The following is a 27,478-nucleotide window of genomic DNA, read 5'->3' on the forward strand; positions in this document are numbered from 1 at the left end:
CAGGTAAATCTCTCGTCCTGGTTCAATCATTTTCCAACAACTGGAAACGGTCACTGGAGGAATTAAGCCAGGAAGTGTTGACATCCTTCCCAAGCTTCGTCACAGGATCCTCATTGCTGCAGCTGGCACTTACACAGCTAGTGCAATACTACCATCGTTTCCACAAACTTCTTACACCTAACGCTCGTTCTCAGTTGACTAACATCCATCACATTATGGTTGAAATTAAAAAATACAAAACAAATTTTTGAATTCCTTGTATAATAAATCACTATTTATTTAGAATTAAATGTTCATTTCAAGAAAAGCAATTATTCTAAAACTCATTTCAGTCTAAAAATGGCAGCAAAAATTTATCAATAACAGTTGCATTCCTGTGCCATTGAAGGTGACTAACACCATGAATTTTAATCAGTAATAGTTTTCCTTTTAAATCAAGTGTTTGTAAACCAAGTGTATCATTAACATATGCAGGTTGTTTCCTCATATCTATCACACTCCCATTTTCACCATAATACCCAAAGTGACTGAAACAGAAAAAATGTATTTAGTATACATACCACAGCCTCCATTCTTTGTGTAAAAAGATGAGACAGTTTAATTTACTAACCTAGACTCCCAAGGTGTAATGACACCATCATCAGGACCACCAATAAGTACAAGATTGTCTAACTTTGTGAGACCATACTTATACTGTGAGCTATATGGTGATTCCAACTCATTATTAACATACGGCAAGAATTTGCTGTAGTTGTAGTATAGCTCCTTGTGGTAGGGATCATTCCAATAATTGCCAACAGAGGTGTGCTGCCCCAGTGATGAATAGAAGAGTTCATAGGCTGTCTCACGCACAAGGTTCGGGAAGAACAGATGAAGAAACTGTGCTGTAAGCAAAATTATCATTTAAAATTAAATAAAGCAAGATACACAGAAATGTTTCAAAGACACCATTGGGACAAAATGCTTATAAGAAGAGAATATAGCTATTCAATACAGAGGTGTTTTAAATTTTTCAGACCACCCATTGTTGATTTAATCGTTACATGAAATGAAAAATACTTACACCAAAAGCATATTTTCATTTTGTAGCAAGTGGTTTCTCATGCTGTCCATCTGACATTTTCTAATCACAAATTTTTAAAGATAAGAACACACTGATCCCAAGATAAAATGCCAGGCTTTTTAAAGTTGAGTGCCCTTATATTTCCTTAAAGTGGCATAAACTTTCCTTGTATAGTAACTTGGATTCTTGTCAGATCTCTAATTGGTTCATACATTCAGAAGATCCTATTATGGACAAGAACCTTGAGGGATACATTAACCAAGTGAAATAGGTGTTAAAATTGCAGTAATAACTGTCATTAAACTGCTGTAAACAAGCAGACAGACACTGATGATGAACAGATAAATAACCTTGCACATTTGCAATTTTGGCATCTGGTGACCCTCCTAAAGTGCCATTACATTATTGCCTGCCAGATGACACATTATAGAGCAGAAGAAGAATGCTAATACTAGTGCAAGGCGGCATCTAATTTACTGGTAAGTACATTGGACTTTTGACTAGTGTGCTCCTTCCAGTTATATCCAGTACAATCACAGAAGATGAGCAGATCAGAAGCTAGTTGGAGGGGGACGGGGGCAGTCATTTGCAGTTAGCTCCCACCAGTTAGCTTAGGAGGTAATGAAGATGCGGATGAGGGGGTCATTTCACAAGAGAAGTCTATAAACATTCAAAAATCAATTTTGCAAAAGTGCTTTACCTTTGTAATTGGACAACAAATTACTTATAGCTGTCTAAAATCTAACCTAAAATGTTGGGTAGTTTTTTTACAGAGGACCAACTACATGTAACTGCTGTGTGTGTGTGTGTGTGTGTGTTTAATTCAGTGATATGTGTTTTGGATCAAGCGATGGTGATGTTTAATCACTCGTATCCCACTGAGGAGCTGAATCAGTTAAGGCAGATGTGTGTGTGACAAAAAAAGTGTCTTATCTGGCAACTGACTAAGCACAAATGACATCACAGCTGGTGGTATACCTAAATTAAGACACAACAGTCATAACCACTTGGCTATGGCCAAGAAGTCCTTAGTCAAAAGCTCATGGAAATCTAACCATTTGATGCAGCTGAAACTTGAGAACAATCTCCTAATCCTTTAAAGTCATAGGAACATCCTCTATTTTCAATCCAAAACTCATCATCAACAATTTTGTGTGTCCTCAACTGATACTCACCGCAAGTAAGAACTCTCCAGCTAAGTTTGCATAAAACTGTCTCTGACTATTAGAAGAAAAATAACTTATTTCCTGCTGCCACCCTCTAGTGCTCCTGATCCTGAAATATCAGTGGCACTTGCAGCAGCTGCAACTTAAAGTTTGTACATAGTGCTTAATTTAGTTTTTTATGTGCTTCTGTTTGGTTGTAAGCTCTTCTTATTTTTTGTCTTCTGGCTGCTATTCACAAACAGCTAGCAGCTGCATTGACAATTGTCAGCCGGATTCAGGTGACTAGTAGGTCATCTCAAAATTAAGATCTGTCTCATGTGGAAAGCTGTATGTGATAAATGAGTGAAAGAGTGGTCCCATACTTCAGAATAGGTCTAAGGTATTGCATCCACTGATAATGAACCAGAATGAGCAAGCCTTCCCTCTCCTCCTTGAACAGTGATCACTCTTCTGAAGTCTGGATAGCTGCATAAGGGTAATAAGGGGTTGTTAGTTGTAGGCAATTTCCAATATTAGGCACATAGTTGCACCTCGTGGGGTATTAGCATCATGCGAAGGGAATGATTCAAATGTGCACTTGATATGTATCCTAGGAGGAAATGTCACATCAGGTAGATAATGTGAAAGTGTTCTTGGTTGTTTCTGGAGATTGGTAGAAGTGGTAAAGATGGCTAGCATGACTTGTGGGGTCTCGGCACAGCTGTCGATTTGCTGCATTGTTGCAGGACTGGGCAGACAAATGGAGGGTGTATATAAGACTTTGTTGGTTCTGTTACGAGGTTCGATGTAGATTCCTGAATCTGCAGTGTGAGATGGAGATTGGCAAAGTCACTATGAATAGATAAGGTGTGCACTACACATCAGAATCGGCTATTAATTTGGCAGAGTAAGTGGGGACTTAACATGGGCTTTTTTTACGACAGGCAAAGCTATTAGATGCTCAGTACGCAAATCAACATCAGGTGAAACTATTACTAGAACAGACTGTATACTTCTTATTTCAACCATCTTTCAGTGCCAGTTATAACGTATGGTTGACTGCTTTCTAGGAGATAGGCATGGTCTGAGATTCTGCAGCAAATTCTGCTTTTGCAGTTAATTGCTATATTTTAAGTATCTGTTTTTCCGATCCGGGTAGGGAAATTATCAACAACTCATGGAACATATGCAAGAAAGATAGCTGACAAGGTGTGTTTACCATAATGAACAGGAACATTAGGTCTAGTGAGATTCAAATGGAAACTAATATGCACAAGAGTAACTTAATAATTCGAGGACAAATAATTGTAGCCTCAATGTCCAGAGACAACAGTGGATCTGTGTGTGTTTGTGTGTTTCTAACTCTGATGAAGGATTTTTCCACTAGCTTAATAACATCAAATGATGAACTTGTAAGTGTACCTGTGTGTTCCTCAACCCTTCTTCTCTGTGGTGAGTAGCAGTCTACCTTGATTCATATTATTATTATTCCATACAAGATTCCATTCCATAACAAGATTTTTCATTGTTTGATATGTGACAAAATGATTATTCACCACTGAAATAATTAATTTTTGAAAATGTAATAGAACTGTATGGATAAAAATCTACTCACCAGTCAGAGGCAGGAGAAAATGCATATAAAAATTATGGAAATGTGCAACCTTTCAGAGCCAGTAGTTCCTTCTTCTGGCAGAAGGGATGAAGGAGAAGGATGGGGGATGAAGGAAAAGGATTGGCAAGGTTAGGAAATGGGGAAAGACTGGTCAGAAAATAAGAGCTACGGAAAATTAAAAGGGAGCAAGTAAAGGGAATAGTGACTGAAAAGATTTGTTGAGACTGAAGAAATTAGTGTAAGTTTCAGCCATGTGGGTGCTGAGAACCCAAGACATGTTGTAATGACATTTTCCACCTGCGTAGTTCTGAGAAACTGGGGTAGGTCCCTACAACATGACCCTAATCTGTCCTCTGCAGAACTCTATGATTTTCATATCATAAGAACTTATGGCTATATCACTATCCTCCCAGTGGACAAGGGTTCTACTGCTGTGGTACTAGGCCAACAACAGTACAGTGTACTCCCAATTATTTGTGTGCAGATTATCCAGTTTGCAGATTATTTGTGAGCGCAACATTTTTCTAGCAAACAGCAATAAACAACCCACCACAGGACAATAAATGCCATTTCCATTGTTTAAATGACTTTCATGTGACAGCAGAGTACCATTTCCATTGTTATCATCTAGTCTGTCCAATGTACATAAAAAATGACTCAGTTCTCTTGTGTTAATCTGTGTGTAAGCATCAACAAAGCAAGTTAAAAGAAATTTGTAAAAGAGATGACACAGAATTGAAAGAAAGACGTGTTGACTTTAAAACAAAAATTGAAATAAATTTAAAGAATCAAGAAGTGGGAAACTGATGCAAAACTAAGTGCTAATTACGGTATTGGAATGCAGACTGTTTGGGCCATTAAAAAGAATATGTAGAAAATAAAACGTTTCATCAGGAAATGCGTTTCTGGTTCTGGACCATTTGCATGAAAAAGCTCGAAGAGCTCTACATTTTATGAGCTAGATGTTGCTCTTTTGCAATGATTTAGCAAAAAAAAAAAAAAAAAAAGTGTAGCTGTTTCAGACGCATTGTGTGCCATAAACCTAAAGTTTTTGGTGAAGCTCTAGGGTTAGAGGAAGAATTTAATTCCTCATCTGGATGGCTAACAAGATTCAGACAATGCACAGGATTCATGAACCTACTGAACAAAGGGAGCAGCTTAGTTCGAATGTTGCAGCAGCCGATTACTTCTGTGACAAGTTCCAGAAATTTGTGGAAGAAGAAAATTTATAACGCAGACGAAAGTGGTCTGTATTGGAAATGTCTACCGACCAGAACCTTTGCATTTAAGAGTGAAGTTCATGCTCCTGGATATATGCCATCTAAAGAATGCACTACAATTCTGTGCACCGCTAATACTTGTGGGAACCACAAAGTGAAACTACTAGTGATCAGAAAATCTCAAAAACACCTCAAGCATTCAAGGATATCACAACTAAGAATCTCCCTGTGCGTTATACAGCCAGAACGAGGTGTGGATGAATAGTGAAATTTTGAAAAACTGAATGGTTCCACACACACTTTGCGCCACAAGTTTGGCAAGTTCGAGAAGAGAGAGAAGTGCCACAGAAGGCTTTTCTATTGCTCAATAATGCCTCTTCAGATCATGATGAAAGGATTCTCATATCTGATAATGGTCTCATCATAACTAAGTTTTTATCTCATAACATGACTGCCATTATATAGTCAATGGGCCAAGGCATAATTGTGACGATAAAATGGCACTACCAGCCTGGTCTACCGAGAATGCTTGTTGATGAGGATGATTTGGTGGTGTTCTGGAAGTACTTGACAATTCTAGATGCCATACAAAGAACTTCTGTTGACTGGCACAAAGTCAAGCCACTACTGCAACCTACATCCTTCTGAATCTGCTTAGTGTAGTCATCTCTTGGTCTCCCTCTATGATTTTTACCCTCCACACTGCTCTCCAATACTAAATTCGTGATTCCTTGATGTCTCAGAACATGTCCTACCAACCGATCCCTCCTTCTAGTCAAGTTGTGTCACAAACTTCTCTTCTCCTCAATCCTATTTAACACCTCCTCATTAGTTATGTGATCTACCCATCTAATCTTCAGTATTCTTCTGTAACACCACATTTCGAAAGCTTCTATTGTGTCCTTGTCTAAACTATTTATCGTCCATGTTTCACTTCCATATATGGCTGCACTCCACACAAATACTTTACAAAAAGACTTCCTGACACTTAAATCTATACTTGATGTTAACAAATTTCTCTTCTGCAGAAACGCTTTCCTTGCGTTAGCCAGTTTACATATTATATCCTCTCTCCTTCGACCATAATCAGTTACTTTGCTCCCCAAATAGCAAAACTCATCTACTACTTTAAGTGTTTCATTTCCTAATCTAATTCCCTCAGCACCACACAATTTAATTTGACTACATTCCATTATCCTCATTTTGCTTTTGTTGATGTTCATCTTATATCCTCCTTTCAAGACACTACCCATTCAGTTCAGTTGGCTGTCGGCAAACCTCCAAGTTTTCATTTCTTCTCAATGGACTTTAATTCCTAACCTGAATTTTTCTTTTGTTTCCTTTACTGTTTGCTCAATATACAGATTGAATAATGTCGGGGAGAGGCTACAACCCTGTCTCACTCCCTTTCCAACCACTGCTTCCCTATCATGCCCCTCGACTCTTATAACTGCCATCCGGTTTCTGTACAAATTGTAAACAGCCTTCCACTCCCTGTATTTTACCCCTGCCACCTTCAGAATTTGAAAGGGAATATTCCAGTCAACATTGTCAAAAGCTTTCTCTAAGTCTACAAAAGACTTCTTATCTTCTATGAGAAGGTGTGGGGTCAGTATTGCCTCATGTGTTCCTACATTTCTCCTCAATCCAAACTGATCTTCCCTGAGGTCAGCATCTACCAGTTTTTCCATTCTTCTGTACAGGAATCATGTTAGTATTTTGCAACCATGACTTATTAATCTGATAGGTTGAGTAATTTTCACACTTGTCAGCACCTGCTTTCTTTGGAATTGGAGTTATATTTACATTCTTCTTGAAGTCTGAGTGTATTTCACCTGTCTCATACATCTTGCTTACCAGATCGAAGAGTTTTGCCATCACTCCCAAGGCTATCAGTAGTTCTAAAGTAATATTGTTTAGTCCCAGGGCATTGTTTTGACTTGGGTCTTTCAGTGCTCTATCAAATTCTTCACGGAGTATCACATCTCCCATTTCATCTATGTCCTCTTCCATTTCCATAATATTGCCCTTCAGTACATCGCCTTTGTATAGACCCTCTATATACACCTTCCACCTTTCTGCTTTCCATTCTTTGCAGAGCTCTTGATATTCATACAGGTGGTTCTTTTTTATCCAAAGGTATCTTTAATTTTCCTGTAGGCAGTATCTATCTTACCCCTTGTGATATATGCCTCTACATCCTTGCATTTGGCCTCTAGCCATCCCTGCTTAGCCATTTTGCATTTCCTGTTGATCTCATTTTTGATACTTTTGTATTCCTTTTCACCAGCTTCATTTACTGCATTTTTATATTTCTCCTTTCATCAATTAAATTCAATCTCTCTTCTGTTACCCAAGGATTTCTACCAGCATTCGCCTTTTTAACAACTTGATCCTATGCTGCCTTCACTATTTCATCTCTCAAAGCTGTCTATTCTTCTTCTACCTTATTTCTTTCCCCTGTTCTTGTCAATTGTTCCCTAATGCTCTCTCTGAAACACTCTAACCTTTGGTTCTTTCAGTTTATCCAGGCCCGATCTCCTTAAATTATTACCTTTTTGCAGTTTCTTCAGTTTTAATCTACAGTTCGTAACCACAAAATTGTTGTCAGAGTCCACATCTGCCCCTGGAAATTTCTTACAATTTAATATCTGGTTTCTAAATCTCTGTCTTATCATTAAATAATCTATCTGAAATCTTCCAATGTCACCAGGTATCTTCCACTATATAACCTTCTTTCATCTATGATTTCTTATATCATCTGAATCTGTACCCATCATACTCCCACCATACATCTTGCTTGTCACCATAGATATCAGCCACCTCTCTCGATACCAACATTCCCAACATACATGGTCTGTCTGCTGCTGAATATTATCTCAACCATCAACCACCTGGGCCCAAACCTATGATGTCCTTCCTGCTCATTTTAATCAACTTTACCTTTGGGGACCAGACAAACAAACAGATCAGGGATACGGACACAGGAACCAGGATGGCTCCTTCCTATGCCAACATTTTCATGGGTCGCTTGGAGGGGGCTTTCATGGGATCCATAAGTCTTCAGCCCTGGTTTGGTTTAAGTACACTGATGACATTTTTGCCATATGGGCTCATGGTGGGGCTAACCTGTTAAAATGTTTTTGGAATTTCTATGTACAGTCTCACATTTAAATTTCACATGATCCTATTCTGAATCCCATGCCATTTTTTTTATTTTTTTTTATGTTGACCCCACCCTCACTAAGGGTCTGCTACACACTTCTGTTCACATTAAATCTACTAACAAACAATTGTACTTACATTTTGACAGTTCCAGTTCTTCCAAAGTCAAATCTTTCCTCTGGAATTCCAGGCAAGCTTACTGTTCAAATTCAGAATATTTACAGTAATGCACCACCATTCTCATCTCAGCCTTCTTCAGTGAACGTTAATTACCAACTGCCTACTTCAAAAGCAGATTTCATGGGCCATCAGCCTTCACAGCCAATCCTAGTTCTGCTGATCCCTCCAAAAAACAACTTAGGAGTGCACCTGTCCAGGTCTTTAAATGTATTAATCAGGTACTTTGACACGTCTATGACTTCTTAAGGTCTTTACCTTGACACCCATTCCATCCGACATTTTGCCCAGAGAAAAGCTTTTTGGCCGCCCCCCCCCCTCCTCCCCCCAAATTTCCGAAATATCCTGGTCAGACCCTATGCTCCTTCTGCACCAACTTCCATACCATGTGGCTACTAACACTGTGTCTGTCCTTATTCTAAGTCTTTCCCTATGCACCCTCCTACCACCACCTATACTAGTGCTGTAACTGGCAAAACATATACTATCCAAGGGAGAGCCACCTGTGAAATGACACACACATACCAGCTGTTATGTAAATACTGTTTGGCCTTCTACATTTGTATGACACCATAAAGTTATCAGTAATGATGACTAGGGATAGTCAGAGGCTGTATACCCACAACACACATTATCCAGTCATAAAGCAAGCTCTATAACATGACGGTTGTGACCTCCGAACCTGTTTCACCACACGTGCTGTATGTGTTCTTCCCCCAGTACCTCAGAACTCCGCAGGTGGGAACTAGCATTACAACATGTCCTTTGTTTTCATGACCCAGCATTTCTTTTAAGTGTCTGTTCCTTTTATTTGCTCCCTTTTACTTTCCTACATATTATATTTTCTGACCTATTCTCTTTTCCCCTCCCTCACTTCATCTGTCTACTATGTATAATGCACTTAACTTTCTGCTCTTATTAACTCTTGGACAATGTTTTTTGCATATTACCGTATCTCTCAGGTTTTCAAATCTCATGGCACAGTCCCCAGAAACCAGTATTTCCTTCTTATCACTTCTAGTAAGTCGCACCTGACCCGGGGTGCTGGGTGACTTTCTCATAACTCTGCCCATTTCCTAAACTTTGCCAGTCCTTTTTCTACCCCACTCTTCTTTCCCCATCAACACCACTGCCAGAAGGAGGAGCCACTATATCTGAAAGCTTTCACATTTCCCTAACTTTTATGTATGTTTTCTCCTACCACTGTGTGGTGAGTAGTTTTTTATCTGTTCAATTATAAAATGATTATCATGGTTTTAATGTTCTGCATTGTCATTCTGATAATGAAATAAATAAATCTGGACTAAAATATCAAAGGGAATTTTCTGTATTTGTAGATATACAAACCAATCATCATCTTACATTCTGTTTCAATGTGTAGAAAAGATTCTGTGGCATAATCGAGAATAGTAACACATACAGTAAATACCTGTAACATATCCTTTCTATGCAAGTATTTCTCAGAGCTATATCTATAAAGAATGGATGAATGCCAAGTTGTATGACCCTAACAAATAAGTTACTGCATTTAAGTATGTCTGAAAGCTTTATCTGTAAAGAATAGATGACTACAGAGTTGCATGATCCTAACAAATAAGTTACTGCAATTGCTGCCCATATCATCTCATTTTTTAAACATGTACTACTTATGAGTGTGCCAAGCATAAAATAATGTCCTTACTTACTGCCATACTGCCCTGCCTGTGGGGAACTGAGAGATATAAATGTTTTCACATTATGATTTGGAAACTGCTGCAAAATTGCTCTAGCTATTAATCCACCCTGGGAGTAACCTGAAAATACAAAAACACACACTTAGCCACAGCATAACAATTATCATTGAATCACCATATGGCAATTATAATTCTCCGACAACTCAACGTACAACAGTGGTCAACTACCGATAAGATTAATGCCATCTGGGTGAGCTGCTGATATCTTCATTATTTCTCTTCCTACATCAACAACTTGGTGCCACATTGGAGCCAAACTTTCCCAGGCAGCATATTTGTTAATAATTGTTATCTCTGTTCCAGGGTGAGCCTTAAAGGGAGAAAAAGCAATATGTAAAAAGCAGTCCTACTATACTTTTGTACATCCTAACTATACATCAACATACAGTAGTCTTACTGTCATTTACATAACAGAATATACCACATCAGATTGCACTTTCAAACAGAACAGTCAACAGAGCCATTAGTTTCTTTAGCTGTCACATTAATGAAAATCACCACAAACCTAAAAGAGCAACAAATTATGTACGTAAACTAGCTTGCTGCTAAGAACTAAAATGAACTGTTTCTAGTTACATATCACCTCTCTTTGATAGGGCCCACTTCCCACACAAGTCTGTATGCAAACAATTTTGCATGTGCGCTATCTCGTGCACGTGTGTGCCTGTGTCTGTCTGTGTGTGTGTGTCTGTCTGTCTGTGTGTGTGTGTGTGTGTGTGTGTGTGTGTGTGTGTGTGTGTGTGTGTGTGAGAGAGAGAGAGAGAGAGAGAGAGAGAGAGAGAGAGAGAGAGAGAAAATTTTCAGTGTTAAGCAAAACATTCTAGCAGCTAGCCAGTCTTGATTTTTTTTTTTTTCAAGTGTCACACACTTGAGGTGTTCCCTATTTTGTACATGCAGAGCCTTGTTAAGTGTTGCTAGATGATTGCCAGTAATGTTGCTCCCTCCGTCTCTCACTCCCACTGCAGTCCGCCAATCACGAAGTTATGGTAACATGGAACATGGTAAAGAAAGTATTTGGTGGAACATTAATTTAAGGAGTAGAGGTAACAACTCACTGAATACTGGAGGTGTTGGGTCATCGACAAACACTTAAACAAGATTGGAACTTTTTTAGCTGTTGGGCAGCTAACTACACTGTGCTGGAACTGTAGCTTGACAGAGTGACGGATTTTGTTGGGTGAAGTAAGTGAGGGAAGAAAGTTGATGGGGAGTGGGAGTGGTGCTGGGAACGGGATTCTGACAGCTGGGAAGGAGAGGCAGGAAATGCACAGGAATTTGGCACCAGTGAGCTCATTTTAGAAGCAAGGAGGTGGAATTGTGCATAAAACACAATGGCACAGAGGAGTGGAATGGAAGGGGAGATAATCAGGAGAAGAGGGGGAGTGTGGAGAATAGGTTGTGAGAGCAGGATAAGTGAAGTTAGGAGAAGGGTCAGAGGTGTGTGTGAGGCAGGGTTAGTGGAGACTGATGCCAGGACTACTATGGAATTGAAACATGTTTTGAGGGAAAGGATCCAGATGAAAAGGGATACAAAGCAGCCATTGAAATTGATGCTGTTGTGTTCAGTGGTGTGTTCTGCTGTTGGGTGGCCAAATCAGCTGCTGGCCACCATTTGGATGTGGTCATCATTTGGATGGACAGCAGTTGGCAGTCATGCCATACACATAAAGTGTCGTACAGAAATTATGGCAGAGTTGGTACAAGACATGACTGCTTTCACATGTGGTCCTGTCTCTGGTAAGATGGGATAGGATGAACTCTTGGTAGGACTGGTGTAGCATGTGCTGTACGGGTGTACCAGACAGTTCTTGCATCTTGGTCTTCCATAGGAGAATGGCAAAGGGATGAGAGCAGGTATGGCATGAGGACGAACTAAGATATTGCATGGATTGAGTGAGTGGCCGAATGCTATTTTGGGACGTGTGCAAAGGATTGTGAGTAGAATGTTCCTGATTTCCAGATATGATGACAAAAACTTGCATCTATTCAATATTCATGTCCATCATTACACCACACCTATTCCCATCCGTCTGGTACATTGATCATAGCCCAGTGGAAAACCCTGGTGCAAGATCTATTCAAGACACTCACAAAGCACATCTTATTCCAGTACCATCAAGGACTTACCCTATTCTATCAGAGAACCACCTGTGAAAACTGTCATGTCATATAACAGCTCTGCTTTAATTTCTGCAAATCATTTTATGTGGGCATAACAACCAACCAACAGTCCACTTGAATGAATGATCATCGCCAAAGTGGCCAACAGCAGAGTTGACCACAAAGCAACAGAACACATTGTTGAGCACGCACGTTCGATTTCAATTTTATGTGGGCATAACAACCAACCAACTGTCCACTTGAATGAATGATCATCGCCAAACTGGCCAACAGCAGAGTTGACCACTAAGCAACAGAACACATTGTTGAGCACGCACGTTCGATTTCAATTTTATGTGGGCATAACAACCAACCAACTGTCCACTTGAATGAATGATCATCGCCAAACTGGCCAACAGCAGAGTTGACCACTAAGCAACAGAACACATTGTTGAGCACGCACGTTCGATTTCAATTTTATGTGGGCATAACAACCAACCAACTGTCCACTTGAATGAATGATCATCGCCAAACTGGCCAACAGCAGAGTTGACCACTAAGCAACAGAACACATTGTTGAGCACACACGTTCGATTTCAATGGCTGCTTCACAACCCACATGATCTGGATCATTCCCCTAAACACCAGGTTCTTGGAATTATATAGATGGGAGGTGTTGTAACGCTTCTGGATTCAATCACCACTAACCTCTACTCTACACCCACCTGCAGCTCTACTCTCTACCCCAAGACCCTAACTCTATTCATACTGCACTCACACGCTCTTCTCCACTGTCTCCCTCTTCCTCTGTTCTAGCTCTCCTTCCCAATCAACTCATCAACACCATCATGCATTACTCATCCTCCTTCCTTCCTGCCTGCAGTTGATGAAGTAAGTGATCCCACCGGTGCACCTGTTGTCTCTCCCTCACATTATCAGCTGGAGTCATATGGGGGGAGGGGGGGGGGGAAGAGAGAGAGAGAGAGAGAGAGAGAGAGAGAGAGAGAGAGAGAGAGAGAGAGAGAGAGCACCTGTGCACACTCCATTTAGCTCTGAAAGTTCCAGTCTTGTTCATGTGCCTATTGATGACTTAATGGTTGCACTGTTCAGTGAGTCATTACGTATACTCTTAATCACAAAGTTACTTCATTAAAGCTATATACGTTATTGTGTAAGCACCTACTAAGAAGCGAATGTTTGATTGCAATTAGTGAAAACTGCTAAATGTATTAGCTACTATTGTTCTGTACATCTATTCTCTATTGATATTTGCTATCAACAATCTGAGTAAATTGAGAATTACAGTGCTGTTGACAAATACAGTACCACAAGGATAATCTCGATAATCTATACTTCATTTAGTAATTAGTGGTGTGCATGCTTATAAAACTATTTGATAACCAAACCAAATAAATAAAATTTCTGACATGCACTAGAAATTTGTTTGAAAGTAAAGTTGCATTTTTATGACAGTTCTTCCAATATTGCATAAGAACTTGCAATGGTATGCATGCAAATGACAGTGATCTGAACCTGTAAAAATTTCCTTATTCAACTCTGAACATTTGCCACAAATATGATCTATCCTTCCTGTAACTAATAATAACAGTTATGCATCCACAGTAAGGCCCTAGAATTAATCTTGTTTATTAAGTGTAAAAATGTCTACACAGTATTAACAACAGAAAGTAGTGAAATTCTAAAACCAGATTGGAATATATATCCCAAGGATACACTAGATTCTAATAGAAGCAGCAGATTTATTGCCGCAAAGAACTGAAAAATATATAAAGAAGTTATTACAAATTATCAATACATTATATCTGGGTGAACATTAAAGGCGAGACAAACATGGTAACTGAATGCCTTTACAGACCCGCTATCTCAAGATTTGTAGCAGCAGAGAAAAACTTGCAGTATGTTGTGAATAAGTTTCCTTATCATTCTATTATAATGAAGTCTCCTCCTATTTTTCAGCTATAGATTTGGAGTGTCATGCAAATAAAACTAGTTCTAGTGACAGGAATTTGTGGAAGACTGTCCTTGAACATTCTTCCCCTTAAAAATAATTTGAGCAGTTAGAGAACTGACCTAGTAACTAACAGACCCAAATTTTCAAAACAGTTAAATACTGGAGGGAATCTGCAACCATAAAGTAATTGAAGTGTACATGATTACAGATTGTTACATGGGATGGTAAGAAGTGTAGGAAAATATTTTTTTGCTTAGCGACAGTGACAAGCGTATCTGAGATGTTAACATCAAACATTCAGCTCTTGGGATGAAGACATGGAGCACAAACAGAGAACATACAAATGCACTGTACAATACAAGTTAAACTTGTAGGTTTATGGGACAAGCAAGGCTTTGAGGGGCAGGAAAGACCTGCTGTCATGTTATGGCCTTTTAAAAAGTTGCTACAAAAGCAAAGATATATTTGTTACACATTCTAGCAAAATAAAAATCCTTGTTGACAAACAAAAGCTGAACAACATAAATACAGGGGTGAGGAGAGCAATGCGAGAAGCATTCAATGAATTTGAAAGTAAAACTTGGCAGCTGACCTGATAAAAAATCCTAAAAACATTTGATCTTGATGTAAAATCAATAGACAAATTGAAATCATCAATTCAGTAGATCACTAACATACTGGCACCAAAACAGAAAAATAAAGGGAGATGGCAAAAATACTTAATTTAGTTTTCCAAAATTGTTTCCCTGTGAAAGATCATAATACGATTTCTTCTTTCAGTCACTGCATGAATGGTAAACTAGCATTCATGAGTTACCACAGAACAGAAAATCACCTAAGTTGCACAACAGTGAAACAGCATCAGAATTTGATGAGATAACTCTGAGATTCTGCAGAGATTATGTGATTGATTATTTTTCTTTTAGTTGGATTTTGTTGAGTTTTTGGATTTGTTCATTAATAGATATCTTCTGGCAGCAGTTTAGTATAGGTCCCTGGAGGTACAAAGAGATTGACAAAAGTCACAGGACATTCTCTGCTTCAAGAATGATGTGTTGACTTCTATCAGCAAGGATTTCTTGCTAAAGACAGATCTGGTCCAGTTTATTGATGTAAGGAACTCTGTAGAACCTAGTCAGGTTATTACAGATTCTGAATGTGTAATGATCTGAGTGAGCACCAAAGGTATGTCAAACATGGAACTGGTACCTTTATAGATTACCTGCCTTGGGAACTTTAGCAGCAGAATTCTTTAGAGAAAATGTGATACATGCACTTAATTGTAGGGTACATTGCTGATGATCTGTTGTAGAATTATGGAACATGTTCTTCCTTGGAGAACAAAAAACCCCTCTTTAAAAATCAACATGGATTTGGTAAACAGAAATGTTGCAAAAGCCCATGTGATTGTTTATCCATGAAATCCAGAGTACCATAGACAACAGTGCCCACATTGATGCCGAGTTCCTTAATTTTTGGAAGGCATTTGATACAGTTTTGCACATTTATTTAGTGACCAAATACTAGATTACTGAGTATTGTCATCTGTAACAGGATAAAACATAGATGTATAGGTAATTTTTGCGGGGACAGGAAGAGTGTGTTCTCAGGCCATCACTGTTTACAGTAAATAATAATAATAATAATAATGAATGTAGTGAATATTGTCAGAAACACCAGGAGGATGTTTGGGGACAATACCAAACAAAGTCAACCATAGATGTATATAAAAGTAACACAATGCAAATAAGTAGACAAAGGTATCCACCAACTGACTGGATACACTACCGGCAATAAATCATTAAAACAGTAACAGCCACAAAATACCTAGGAGTAACTTCCCAGAGCCACCTAAGGTGGTGTGATTACATAAAATAGCTGTAGGAAAAGCAGATGCTGCACTGAGATTTGTTGGAAGAATCTCAAGCAAATGTAATTCATCCCAGTCTGGGACCATTATCAGGTTGCATTAACAGGAGAAGGTGGGGGGGGGGGGGGGGGGAATAAGAAGAAAATTCAAAAATTCAATGAAGAGTGGCATGTTTTATCATGGAAACATTTAATAAACATGAGAACATTACAAAAATGTGCTCCCAATGATGGAAGAATTTCAGCCCTCACTGACCAACAGCTCCAACCAACAGCTCGAAATCTAGCCTCCCACTTCAAAGCTAGCAACCCCTTCCTTCACCGACACTCCACCATCCCTACCCCTTTACCTCCTATATCCTGCTCATCACCATTGATGCCACCTTCCTGTACATCAGCATCCCTCATATCCACGGTCTTGCCACTACCGAACATTACCTCTCCTAATGTCCTTCAATCTCCAAACCCACTACCTCATTCCTCATACACCTTACTAATGTTATCCTAATATATAAGTACTTTTCCTTTGAAGGAAAGGTATACAAGCCAACCTATGGCACAGCCATGGCATCCTCTTATGCCAAATTGTTGAGGGGCCATCTTGAGGAAACTTTCGCAGCAACCAAAACCATAAACCCCTGGTCTGATTCAGGTTCACTGATGATACCTTCATGATCTGGACTCTGGACCTTATCTTCATTCCTTCAGAATCTCAATACCTTCTCTCCCACCTGCTTTAACTGATCATCCTCAATCCACCATGATCCCTTCCTAGACTCTGACTTCCTCCTCTCTAATGGCTCCATCCACACCTCTGTCCACATTAAACCCACCAGCCACCATTAGTACCTGCGTTTTGGTAGCTGCCGTCCCTTCCAAACCAAAAAATCTCTCCCATACTGCCTGGCCATCAAGGGACGGTGTATCTCTAGTGACAAGAACTCCTCTGCCTAATATGCAGAAGGTCTCGCCAAAGCCTTCACAGACAGGCACTATCCCCCAGACCTAGTCCACAAACAGATTCCCTGTGCCATTTCCCCTCACACCTCCAATCATCTCACAACCCCCGAGAACCAGCTACAATGGAGTGCCCCCTTCATCACCCAGTTCCACCACAGACTAGAACAACTGAACCATATCCTTCATCAGAGGTTTGATTATCTATCACCATACTCCGAAGTAAGGGACATACTACCCAACATCCTTCCAACCCCTCCTAAAGTGGTGTTCTGTCACCCACCCAACTTCCACAACATTCTAGTCCATCCCTATGCCACTCCCAATCCCTTGCCACAGGGATCATATCCCTGTGGAATAGCCAGGTGCAAGACCTGCCTAATCTACCCACCTAGCACTTCATATTCCAGTCCTGTCACTGGCTTATCATTCCCCATCAGAGGCTGGACCACCTGTGAAAGCAGCCATGTAATATACAAACTCTGCTGCAATCACTGCCCAGTTTTTTATATTAGTGAGACTTCCAACCAGCTGTCCACCAGGATGAAAGGCCACTGCCAAACTGTGGCCAAGAGCAAGATGGACCATCCTGTGCCACATAGGACAGGGCAAATGATATTTGTGTTCGAACAAGCTCAAGATTTCCCGATACACTGCAGCATTTGATACAGTATCAAGCTTGTTTGGACAGTCACGTGACATTTGACTTGCACAGTGCAAGTGCAAGGGATACACAATAAACTACAAACTACCCACAACAATAAGCTATGGCTCTGCTTAAAATCTGGCAATTTCATGAAACACTGGAGGTAAGAGCATTAAATCCACACTAACTCCTATTGTGTTTGAATAAATTTATAATACAAGTTTTCATACAGTTTTGGTATGTATGGATATAAACTGAAGAGCCAAAGAAACTGATACACCTGCCCAACTTTGTGTAGGGCCCTCGCTAGCATGCAAAAGTGCCGCAACATGATGTGGCATGGACTCAATTAATGTGTGAAGTAGTGCTGGGGGGAACTGACACCATGGATCCTGCAGGGCTGTCCATAAATCCATAAGAGTATGAGGTGGTGAAGGTCTCTTCTGAACAGCACGCTGCAAGACTTCCCAGATACGCTCAATAGTGTTCATGTATGGGGAGTTTGGTGGCCAGCAGAAGTGTTTAAATTCAGAAGTGTCCCTGGAGCCATTCTGTAGCAATTCTGGATGTATGGGGAGTCGGATTGTCCTGCTGGAATTACCTAAGTCCATCAGAATGCATGATGGACATGAATGGATGCTGGTGATCAGACAAGTTGCTTACGTATGTGTCACCTGTCGGAGTCGTACCTAGACATATCAGGGGTCCCACTCGAACTGCACACGCCCCACACCATTACAGAGCCTCCACCAGCTTGAACAGTCCCCTGCTGACTGGAGGGCCCATGGATTCTTCAGGTTGTCTTCATACCTGTACACATCCATTGGCTCGATACAATTTGAATCGAGACTCATCCAGCCAGGCAACATGTTTCTGGTTGTCAACAGTCCAATATCAATGTTGACGGGCCCAGGCAAGGCGTAAAGCTTTTGAGTCGTACTGTCAGCAAGAGAACACGAGTGGGCCTTCAGCTCTGAAAGCCCATATCGATGATGTTTTGTTGAATGGTTCACATAATGCCACTTTCTGATGGCTCAGCATTGACTGCACCAATTTGCAAAAGGGTTGCATTTCCATCATGATGAATGTTTCTCTTCAGTCGTAGTTGGCCCTCTTCTTGGAGGATTGTTTTCCGGTTGTAGCAATGTCAGAGATTTATGTTTTACTGTATTCCTGATATTCACAGTACACTCGTGAAATGATCGTACAAAAAAATCCCCACTTCATCGCTACTTCGCAGATGCTGTGTCCCAATGCTCAAGCACTAACTATAACACCATGTTCAAACTCACTTAAATCTTGATAACCTGCCATTGTAGCAGTAGTAACCATTCTAACAATCGCACCAGACACTTGTCTTATAAAGGCATTGCCAACCACAGTGCCGTATTCTGCCTGTTTACATATCTCTGTATTTGAATATGCATGCCTTTACCAGTTTCTTTGGCACTTCAGTGTATAAACATTTATGCTGAAGTTTAAATAAAAGTAACAGGCAGAGATGAAAATAATGTCGTCCAAAAAATTTTATGTGACTGAACGCAATATAATACAGGGTGTCCCAAAAAGAATGACTCAATTTTAAATAGAATTATTTATTAAGAAGAAGGGTGCTTAACACCAACAAACTGCATACTAAATTACTCAGAAAAGAAATACACCATAAATGTTCAATATGTCCCCCATTGGCTGCATGGATAACATCTAGCCAATAGCTAAATTCATACCAAACTGAGCGTAAGGTGTCTTCTGTCACTGAAGCTACAGCAGCTGATATTCTGGTTTTTAGTTCATCAATGTCACGAGGTAAGGGAGGAACGTAAACACATTGTTTAACACATATCCTCACAGGAAGAAATCACAGGGTGTTAAGTCAGGTCCTGTATACCCTATACAACGTTGAGGCACATTGGCATTGAGGAAACTGCACACATTGTTGTGCCAGTGCAGTGGTGCTCCATCTTGCTGATAGATGAAATTTTCAGAGTCAAGTTGTGGGAATAACCAGTTCCGTAGCATTGCAAGATATGATTGTCCTGTTACGGTTTCTTCCTCAAGAAAGTAGGGTCCATAAACCTTGCTTTGCAAAACAGCACAAAAAAACATTCACTTTTGTTGAATCACGTTCATGGTCAATTGTTTCATGAGGATTTTCGAGCCCCCGTATAAGCACATTATGACAGTGAACCTTACCGCTAATATGGAAAGTTGCCTCATCGCTGAATATTAACCGTGACATAAAAGTGTCAACTTCCATGTCCTCTAGAATAGCATTGCTAAAGTCCACTCGCTTCACTTTGTCAGTATCTCGAAGAGCTTGTACCAGTTGTAATCAGTATGGTTTGATGGCTAAATGACGCAGTAACACATGCCACACTGTCATTTGCAGTAACTCAAGTTATGGGCTAGCATGACACTTACACTTGCAGGGGCTCTCCTCAAATGCTTGTCAGATTTGTTCCTCTGTTTGTTAAGGAACGCGTGGCCGGCCAGGACTTTTGCCTTTACAGAGGCACCCTGTTTCTTCAAACTGTTTATACCACTGTCGAATGTTCTTTGTTGACGGTGGTTTAGCACAAAATTGAAAATGAAATGCCTGCTGAACTACGATCACCGATTGAGTACAACTAAATTCAATAACACAATACGCCTTCTGTTGCGCGGATGCCATATTGCACGAGACTGGCTGCATGCTCCAGGTCAGCACTCGCAGCAACATCTAGCAGATTTTTTCTGAAATTCGAGACCATGCTGATTACATCTAGCCCTGCTTCAGGTACCTAGTGACATTTGTCTCAATATTATTACAAGTTAAATAGGGTCATTCTTTTTGGGACACCCTGTATTTTACTTGTTTATGAGAGAAAGTTGCAAATAAGGAATTCACTCTTTGTTCACATATTAGAACAACAGATAAAAATGTTACAGGATTTTAATTGGTTTGAAAACAAGACTGCAACATTCAGACGAAACATTGCAAAGATTAATTAAGAATTAAATGCTGATCAAACTAAGTACACAGTAAAAACTGACTGTAATTTTTATTGCGAGAATAACTTAAGCTCGACAATTGGACAGAATCATGACTGTAATCTTTTATATATTTATTAGTTGCCATTGTTAAGCATCACCTGTACCTTAGGCGATGTTTCAGTCCATATTCCACTGTCATTGTGACAGTACCAAGAAAAGTCACTAGACCACAGGCCAGTCAAAAGATCAAACAGAACCCAAGATTTCCCGAACTGTGATATAAACTGTTCGAACAGTTTGAGTCATGTTCAAACAGAGCCCAACATGCACCTGAACGCAACACACTTGATTTCAATGGCTGCTTCATGATCTGGGCCATCTGGATCCTCCCCTCCACCACCAGCTTTCCTGAACTGTGCAGATGGGATCCTTACAATACATGTTCCGCTCTGCCTACAGTAACTTACTGTCCCTACACCCTTCAACCAATAGTTTCCATCCCCTCTGTCCTGTCCACATCCCCCAATCTTCACTGCGTACCGCCCTCTGCAAATGCACCCACTCATCTTTGCCCTTTCCCTACTCCTCTTCTTTTCCATCCCCCCCCCCCCCCTTTCCCTGTCCCACAGCCTCCCGACACTGCACCTGCCAGCCTTGCTATGTTGCCACCTAGTCCCTGTATGCTCCACCAGACAGCTCTCCTCTTTGCCCCCACCTGTACTCTGCTATTGCTCTCCCCTCCAAGCCCACTCCAGATTGTTGTTTTCTTTCAACACGACAGCTGCATTCTGGCCAGAGCTGCCACAGATAGCAGTCATGTGTGCATAAGGCGTGCTTGCTGTGTGAATGTGTGTGTTCCCTTTTCTGAAGAAGGCTTTGGCCAAAAGCTAAATGTGAACAGTGTTCTCATTGTGCCTGTCTGCAATTCAACATGTTATCTTTACAGTGAGTTGCAATCTATTTTTTCCCCCCAATATCATTGATATTACAACCTCAAGTTTCCACTGTTTGATAAAAACCACATTCAGGCTGGCCGACATGCCTGCCCTTGTTGTTAATCTGCCGTAAAAATTAAATTTGGGGCCAGCGAGCCTCCTAGAATCCTGGAAGCAGTGCGCTTCTAGCAGGTTACAGTAAACACTCAATATTTGAGAAATAGTAGTTTCCATAATTAAAAATTTCCGACACTCATCTCTTCATTATCCAAACTGGAGGTCAACTCTCAGTGCCAGAGTGTGCTCTCTTGGTAGAACAGAAAATATGTTGAGTTAAAAGATGAGACACTCTGAGCACCACAGGTGGTGGTTCTGCCTCATACGACAGTGCCTTATTCTATCCTTAACTGTATTAAAGCTGCTGCTGAGAGGAACATACACACACGATAGAACAAGTAGCTTAATTTGTTGTCATTCATTTTTAACTACAATCTCTCATTCTTCCATTAACACATTATCCTTCTTGTCCATAGTAAGGGTAGAAAATATTGTATTGTTGTTGCCAGTATCCTTGCCTGCCATGTGAATTTGATTATTCCATTCAATTCCTATGTGACTGACATTAGGTTCCTGGCATCCAGAGCTGAATAAAGAGGGGAGAGAGGGGGGGGGGGAGGGAGGGAGGGAGAGAGAGAGAGAGAGAGAGAGAGAGAGAGAGAGAGAGAGAGAGAGAGAGAGAGTGCTCAATGAGACAGACACTCATGCAGGGACCCAAGTTGTTCAGTTCCCAGAACTGCCAGGAATTTTTCTTTAGTGGGAGGGCTGGCTGGACCAGGATGCAATACGCCTCGTGATGCCAACTGAGAAGCAACCTGACTGAGAGGTAGCAGCTCCAAGGTCGAAATGTTAACAAAGGCTGGGAGTGCAGTGTGCACACCCCATGCCCCTCCATACTGCATCCCGTATAGAATGACCGAGCTTTTTCCAAAAGGGTTAAAGCACATATAAGGAATCATGCCATCAGCCACTGATGGATCCACAACTGCACCCACCCTTGCACTTCCTAATCTGACTGAAACCAAAGTCCATGCATGTCTTTCTAGAGGTCACCAACAATGTTAAAATCACAAAGTGAATGATATGGGCTGTACAGAGGATGTTGCAGTGTTTCCAGACCAAATCCCTGAAGTGCATCCTTTAGCCAGTTAGCAGCAAGGGGGGAGAGGAGGCGGCAAGTTATCGTGTAAGTTTGACTACAGGGGGCCCTCTGCTCATGGAGTTCCTTGAGTGTGGGACCACAATCAATGCGCATCGCTATGAAGAGACTTTGCAGAAATCCGATGGGCCATAAAGTCAAAACACCCAGGAATGCTGTCGGATGAAATCAGGTTGTTGCATGATAATGCCAGTCCCCACACTTGCAATCAGACACTTCAGAGATTTGGTTGGGAAACACTGCAACATCCCCCGTACAACATAGATCATTCACCATGCATTTTCACATTGTTGGTAACCTGAAGATAGACATTAGTTGACATTGATTTCAGTCACATGAAGTAGTGCAAGAGTGGGTTGGGTGGGTTGGGTTATGGATCCATCAGCGGGCAACTGTGTTCCATGAAACAGAAATTGAAGACCTTGTCTCCCAATGGGATAAATATCTCAACATCTGTGGTGATTACTTTTGAAAGGAACCATTTCATGATCTCACTGTGGCAGGTGTTCGGTTTTCATTTTACTCCCCCTTAAATATTATATGCTGTAGTGTGTTGAGAGTTCTTATAGCTCTTTGTCAAATATTGTAAACTATTGTGAATGCCAAATACTAAACACATTATCAAAAAAAAAATTTTCTGAGCAGCCAACTATTGCAGTTTATTTAAAAGCCAACAACTTGGGGCCAGCATTCATTATGAAGGGCTCAATGTTCCACTCATCAGAGTTTCCCAGTATAGCTTGATTCTGACATGCAACTAAATTGAGTGATGTCACCAAAGTTGCTTCCATAACTCAAGTGAGTCCACTAAAAACTGCTATAACTTTCTCAGACCCATCAGTGTAAATAACTGTAAAATTATGTAAGAGCTAATGCAAATCCAAGCACACCTAAAATTTATGATTAAGAATCATGCTTGGGGCAGAATAATTCTTTTGTCTTTGTCCAATTCAAAAACAGCTTTTGTCACGCTATAAGCAGGGAGGACTGACACCTTTATTAAATTATTCAGGTTTGTATCACACTCAAACTGTGATGTGATTTCAAATGATCTTGATGCTCCCCTGCAATTTAGAAACTTATTCGGTTGATAGTTAAACAGCAGAGCCACAGATGCAGACCGTGGGGTCAATTAGATATTATATGCTTGTTGTACAATGTGGAAATTCTGCTATGTGGTTAAACAAAGTTCTCTAGCCTCAGCACAAAGGGTAAGTATGGACTTGTTTTTCAAGGTTTCAGTTACTAGTCTAATGCCATCATAGTGGATAGAGTCCTAAATGTTATGTACAATTGTGCAGAATTACACAGTACATTTGTAACCAAGTTGGGACCACACACAGGGTTTACAAAAAAGTTAATAATAATAATAGTAATGTGTTTAACATATTTAGAGCTCTTTTCTTTGGGTTCTTTCAAATTCAACAACTAGCAGAGTTTCTCACTGAGAAGAAACATGGGTATTTTGTGTTACTTTAAAACAGAAAATAAAGTTGTGCTGTACTACCGACCAACCTTTTACTACACCAGATTTTCTGCATTCAGATTCATTGGCTTTGCCCACTTGGAACTAAATTGTTATCTTCCAACCTAACCTAGACATCTGGCTGCACTACATACATACACATTAGTCCTTGTTCCATAGATCATGAGTACAACATTTCGTAATGATGTGGAACGTGTCACTTTAACGTAAGTTTTCTTTACACAAAATAATTTTTTTTTACAGTTACAACTTCATATCTAAGAATTCATCTATTGAGTAGAAGGAGTTATCATTCAGAAATTCTTTTAATTTGATTTTAAATTTTGGTTGGCTATCTGTCAATTTTAATACTATTTAGCAAATGACCAAAGATTTTTGTGGCAACATAATTCACCCATTTCTGTGCCAAAGTGAGATTTAATCCAGAATAGGAGATCATCCTTCCTTCTAGTGCTGTAGCTAGGCATTTCACATTTTTGAATCGGGATCGGTTACTAATGACAAATTTCATAAGCAAATGTATGTATTGCAAAGGTACTGTGAATATCCTGAGTTCCTTAAATAAATGTCTGCAAGGTGATCTTGGGTAGGCTCCAGCTATTATTCTGATTACACGCTTTTGTTCAATGAATACTTTCTCTCTTAATGACGAATTGCCCCAAAATATGATGCCATATGAAAGCAGTGAAGGAAAATATGGATAATAGGCTAATTTGCTGATATGTTAATCACCAAAATTTGCAAATAACCCTAATAGCATAAGTAGCTGAACCTAACCGTTTCAGTAGATCATCGATATGTTTCTTCCAATTCAATTTCTCATCTATGCACACACCCAGACTTCTGTTCATTGTCTATATTTATCAATGGTGTTATGCCATTTACTATACAGTATTGTATAAACTGTATTTTCTCGAAATTTTGTGAGAGTCTGTTTGCAGAGAAACACTTAATAATTTTCTGAAAGACATAATTTGCAATTTCCTCTGCTGATTCTTGCTTGTTGGGTGTGATTACTATACTTGTAGCATCAGCAAAATAACTAGCTTCGCATCTTCATGACTATAGAGTGGCAAGTCGTTAATATATATTAAGAACAATAGGGGACCCCTGACTGAACCCTGTGGGACACAATTCTTGATACCTCCTCAGTTGGAGGACTCAGCTGGTTTTAGCAGACTACCTGCACTTTTAATTTCAACCTTCTGCATTCTTCCACTTAAGTATGAATTAAACCATTTGTGCATTGTCCCACTCATACCACAATACTTAAGCTTATCTAGAATAATTTCATGATTCACACAATCAAAAGCCTGAGAGAGATCACAAAATATCCCAATGGGTGATGTATGGTTATTGTGAAAGAATATCAAATATTAAATGCATTGAATAACCGAACTTCCCCAATTGGGACATTTTGTGATGTCTCAAAGGCTTTTGATTGTGTGAATCAGTCTGTCACCACAACCAATATTTCAGGGAGGTTTGATATGTAACTTTAGCCAACATGAAATACGTAACTAAAATTGTCAAAACATACATATATCTGAATTCTCATGCATATGTTTCACCACGATAAAATGGTATAGAATACTGATTGTATACTGTCACTGATTACTGCATAAAATATTGAACTTAAAACACCTCCTTGGTGCATAACATGGTACTGAGTATGTCTGTCGGAGTAAACAGGCAGTTCTAAGCCTAAAACACAGTTCAATAACGGCCTGGACTACAACAGTCACAGAAACTCGGAAGCCTCGGCTCTACAACTGTTAGGTCATACTATATCACAGAGTGGTATAACTGGCCTTTTCAAAGCCGACAATTTTTTCTTTTCACTATTGCTTACACAAAAAGGTTTCTGGTATCACTACAACCTTTGAAAAACACACTGTAACTTGTCGTACTCTAGGTTTAAATGTGGAATATTCAAGAATTTCCCAACTTTTATAAATCTGAGGTATATCTATAGAAGTGAAATAATGAAGTCACCGGCAAATTACGGGAGTTGTTACGTCATAATGCACCAAAAGCGGGCAAATAACTTGTTCAGAAGACAGACACAAAAAAAAATCGCAATTTCACTTACCTCTTGTATGTGCTCAGCCATTGAAACCATACTTTTCCTTCCGGTTAATATTCCATGCATGATAACTAACGGCTTATAAGCCGAAACTGTTGCGAAAAGCACATAACATGAAAGTATTAAAGTCAGTTTTCTGCGGAGATGCATTCTACCAGACTGTTCTATTACATATGAACTTCGGTCCTAATCACGCTAGTACAAATATGACAAAGCAATATTTATTTACAAACAAATATCATGTGTTTTGACATCATATATTATGAAAGACACAGATATACCACTCATCAAAATTGCCGGTATTGTGATACTACAGTTAGTACGACGCGTACACACTTAACGATAAGTCTGCGCACATTATATCTGCACGTGAATATGACATTTGCGCAAAAATTAATGTTGAAGGTTTGAGAAAAACGCATTTGCACCTAACACCTTCCAACACTCTTCAACTTGTCTACGTAGATGTGATATGAACTCATAGATTTGAACCGTTTCTCTCAAACTTCCAAGTCTGCGTACATTTTATACCTGCGCAAATATGTCCACATGCAACATATTTTTCTTGCAAATGTAGAGTGCACAAAAAGAGTTGCGCAGATACAAGATGTGCGCAAAGTTGTGAAACTGCACAATTTTACGAGTTCCTGTCACATCTGCGCGGACAAGTTGGAGAACGTAGATAGGAGATCGCTGGCATGCAAAGCGTTTTTTAAGCTGTTTGTTCAGCCTAATGTTTCTCATCTCTGTGTACACAATGAATTTTAAAACGGTAGAAACACTCAGTTCGCTAGAGAGTCCAGTGCCGATTTATCGAAATGTATAGGAGTCACACATGTTTGTGGGAAATTAAAAGGAGGGATACAGCGATAGAGGTGAAGAAAAGTCAGCAACTTATAATTCTTTAATAGAGAAACTACGAGCGGTTGACACAGTGGAAAACAGGAAAATTATAACAGAAATAAATAAATTCGTTGCTGTTTACCGCAAGGAGCTAAGGAAAGTAACAGCCTGTTCGATCTGGCGCTGGCTAGAGTACTTCCACGTAGTACTATACCACAACCTTATGTGACAATGTGGAAAAAAATGTCCTATTTGTTCCACAGAAGAGTGCAGTCAG

General features: G+C 39.9%; 2 protein-coding genes across 2 annotated transcripts in view; one reads left to right on the top strand and one right to left on the bottom strand.

The window, feature by feature from the left end:
* LOC124798211 (vacuolar protein sorting-associated protein 52 homolog) overlaps window positions 1–285 on the top strand; it is a 119,928-nt gene extending 119,643 nt beyond the window's left edge. The window contains exon 12 of the mRNA XM_047261515.1: window positions 4–285. Within this exon, the coding sequence (XP_047117471.1) occupies window positions 4–251 (248 nt within the window). The 3' untranslated portion in view covers window positions 252–285. The remainder of the gene's footprint in view (window positions 1–3) is intronic.
* On the bottom strand, window positions 253–26,984 carry LOC124798212 (lysosomal thioesterase PPT2 homolog). Its single transcript, XM_047261516.1, has 5 exons — window positions 26,365–26,984; window positions 10,287–10,428; window positions 10,071–10,178; window positions 611–884; window positions 253–527 (listed from the first exon to the last, which is right to left on the bottom strand). The coding sequence occupies exons 1-5, from the start codon at window positions 26,506–26,508 to the stop codon at window positions 329–331; spliced, it is 867 nt and encodes a 288-aa protein (XP_047117472.1). The 5' UTR covers window positions 26,509–26,984; the 3' UTR covers window positions 253–328.
* Between the last annotated feature and the right edge of the window lie 494 nt (window positions 26,985–27,478).

This window comes from Schistocerca piceifrons, chromosome 5, assembly GCF_021461385.2.
Source record: "Schistocerca piceifrons isolate TAMUIC-IGC-003096 chromosome 5, iqSchPice1.1, whole genome shotgun sequence".
In the NCBI taxonomy this organism is placed as follows: Eukaryota; Metazoa; Arthropoda; class Insecta; order Orthoptera; family Acrididae; genus Schistocerca; species Schistocerca piceifrons.

Coding starts and splice junctions, on each gene's coding strand:
- LOC124798212 (XM_047261516.1), bottom strand. CDS start 26,508: ATGCATCTCCGCAGAAAACTGACTTTAATACTTTCATGTTATGTGCTT. Junction 10,179..10,286: donor AGATGGCATTAATCTTATCG/GTAGTTGACCAC, acceptor TTGTATTTTCAG/GTTACTCCCAGGGTGGATTA. Junction 528..610: donor ATTACACCTTGGGAGTCTAG/GTTAGTAAATTA, acceptor TTTCTGTTTCAG/TCACTTTGGGTATTATGGTG.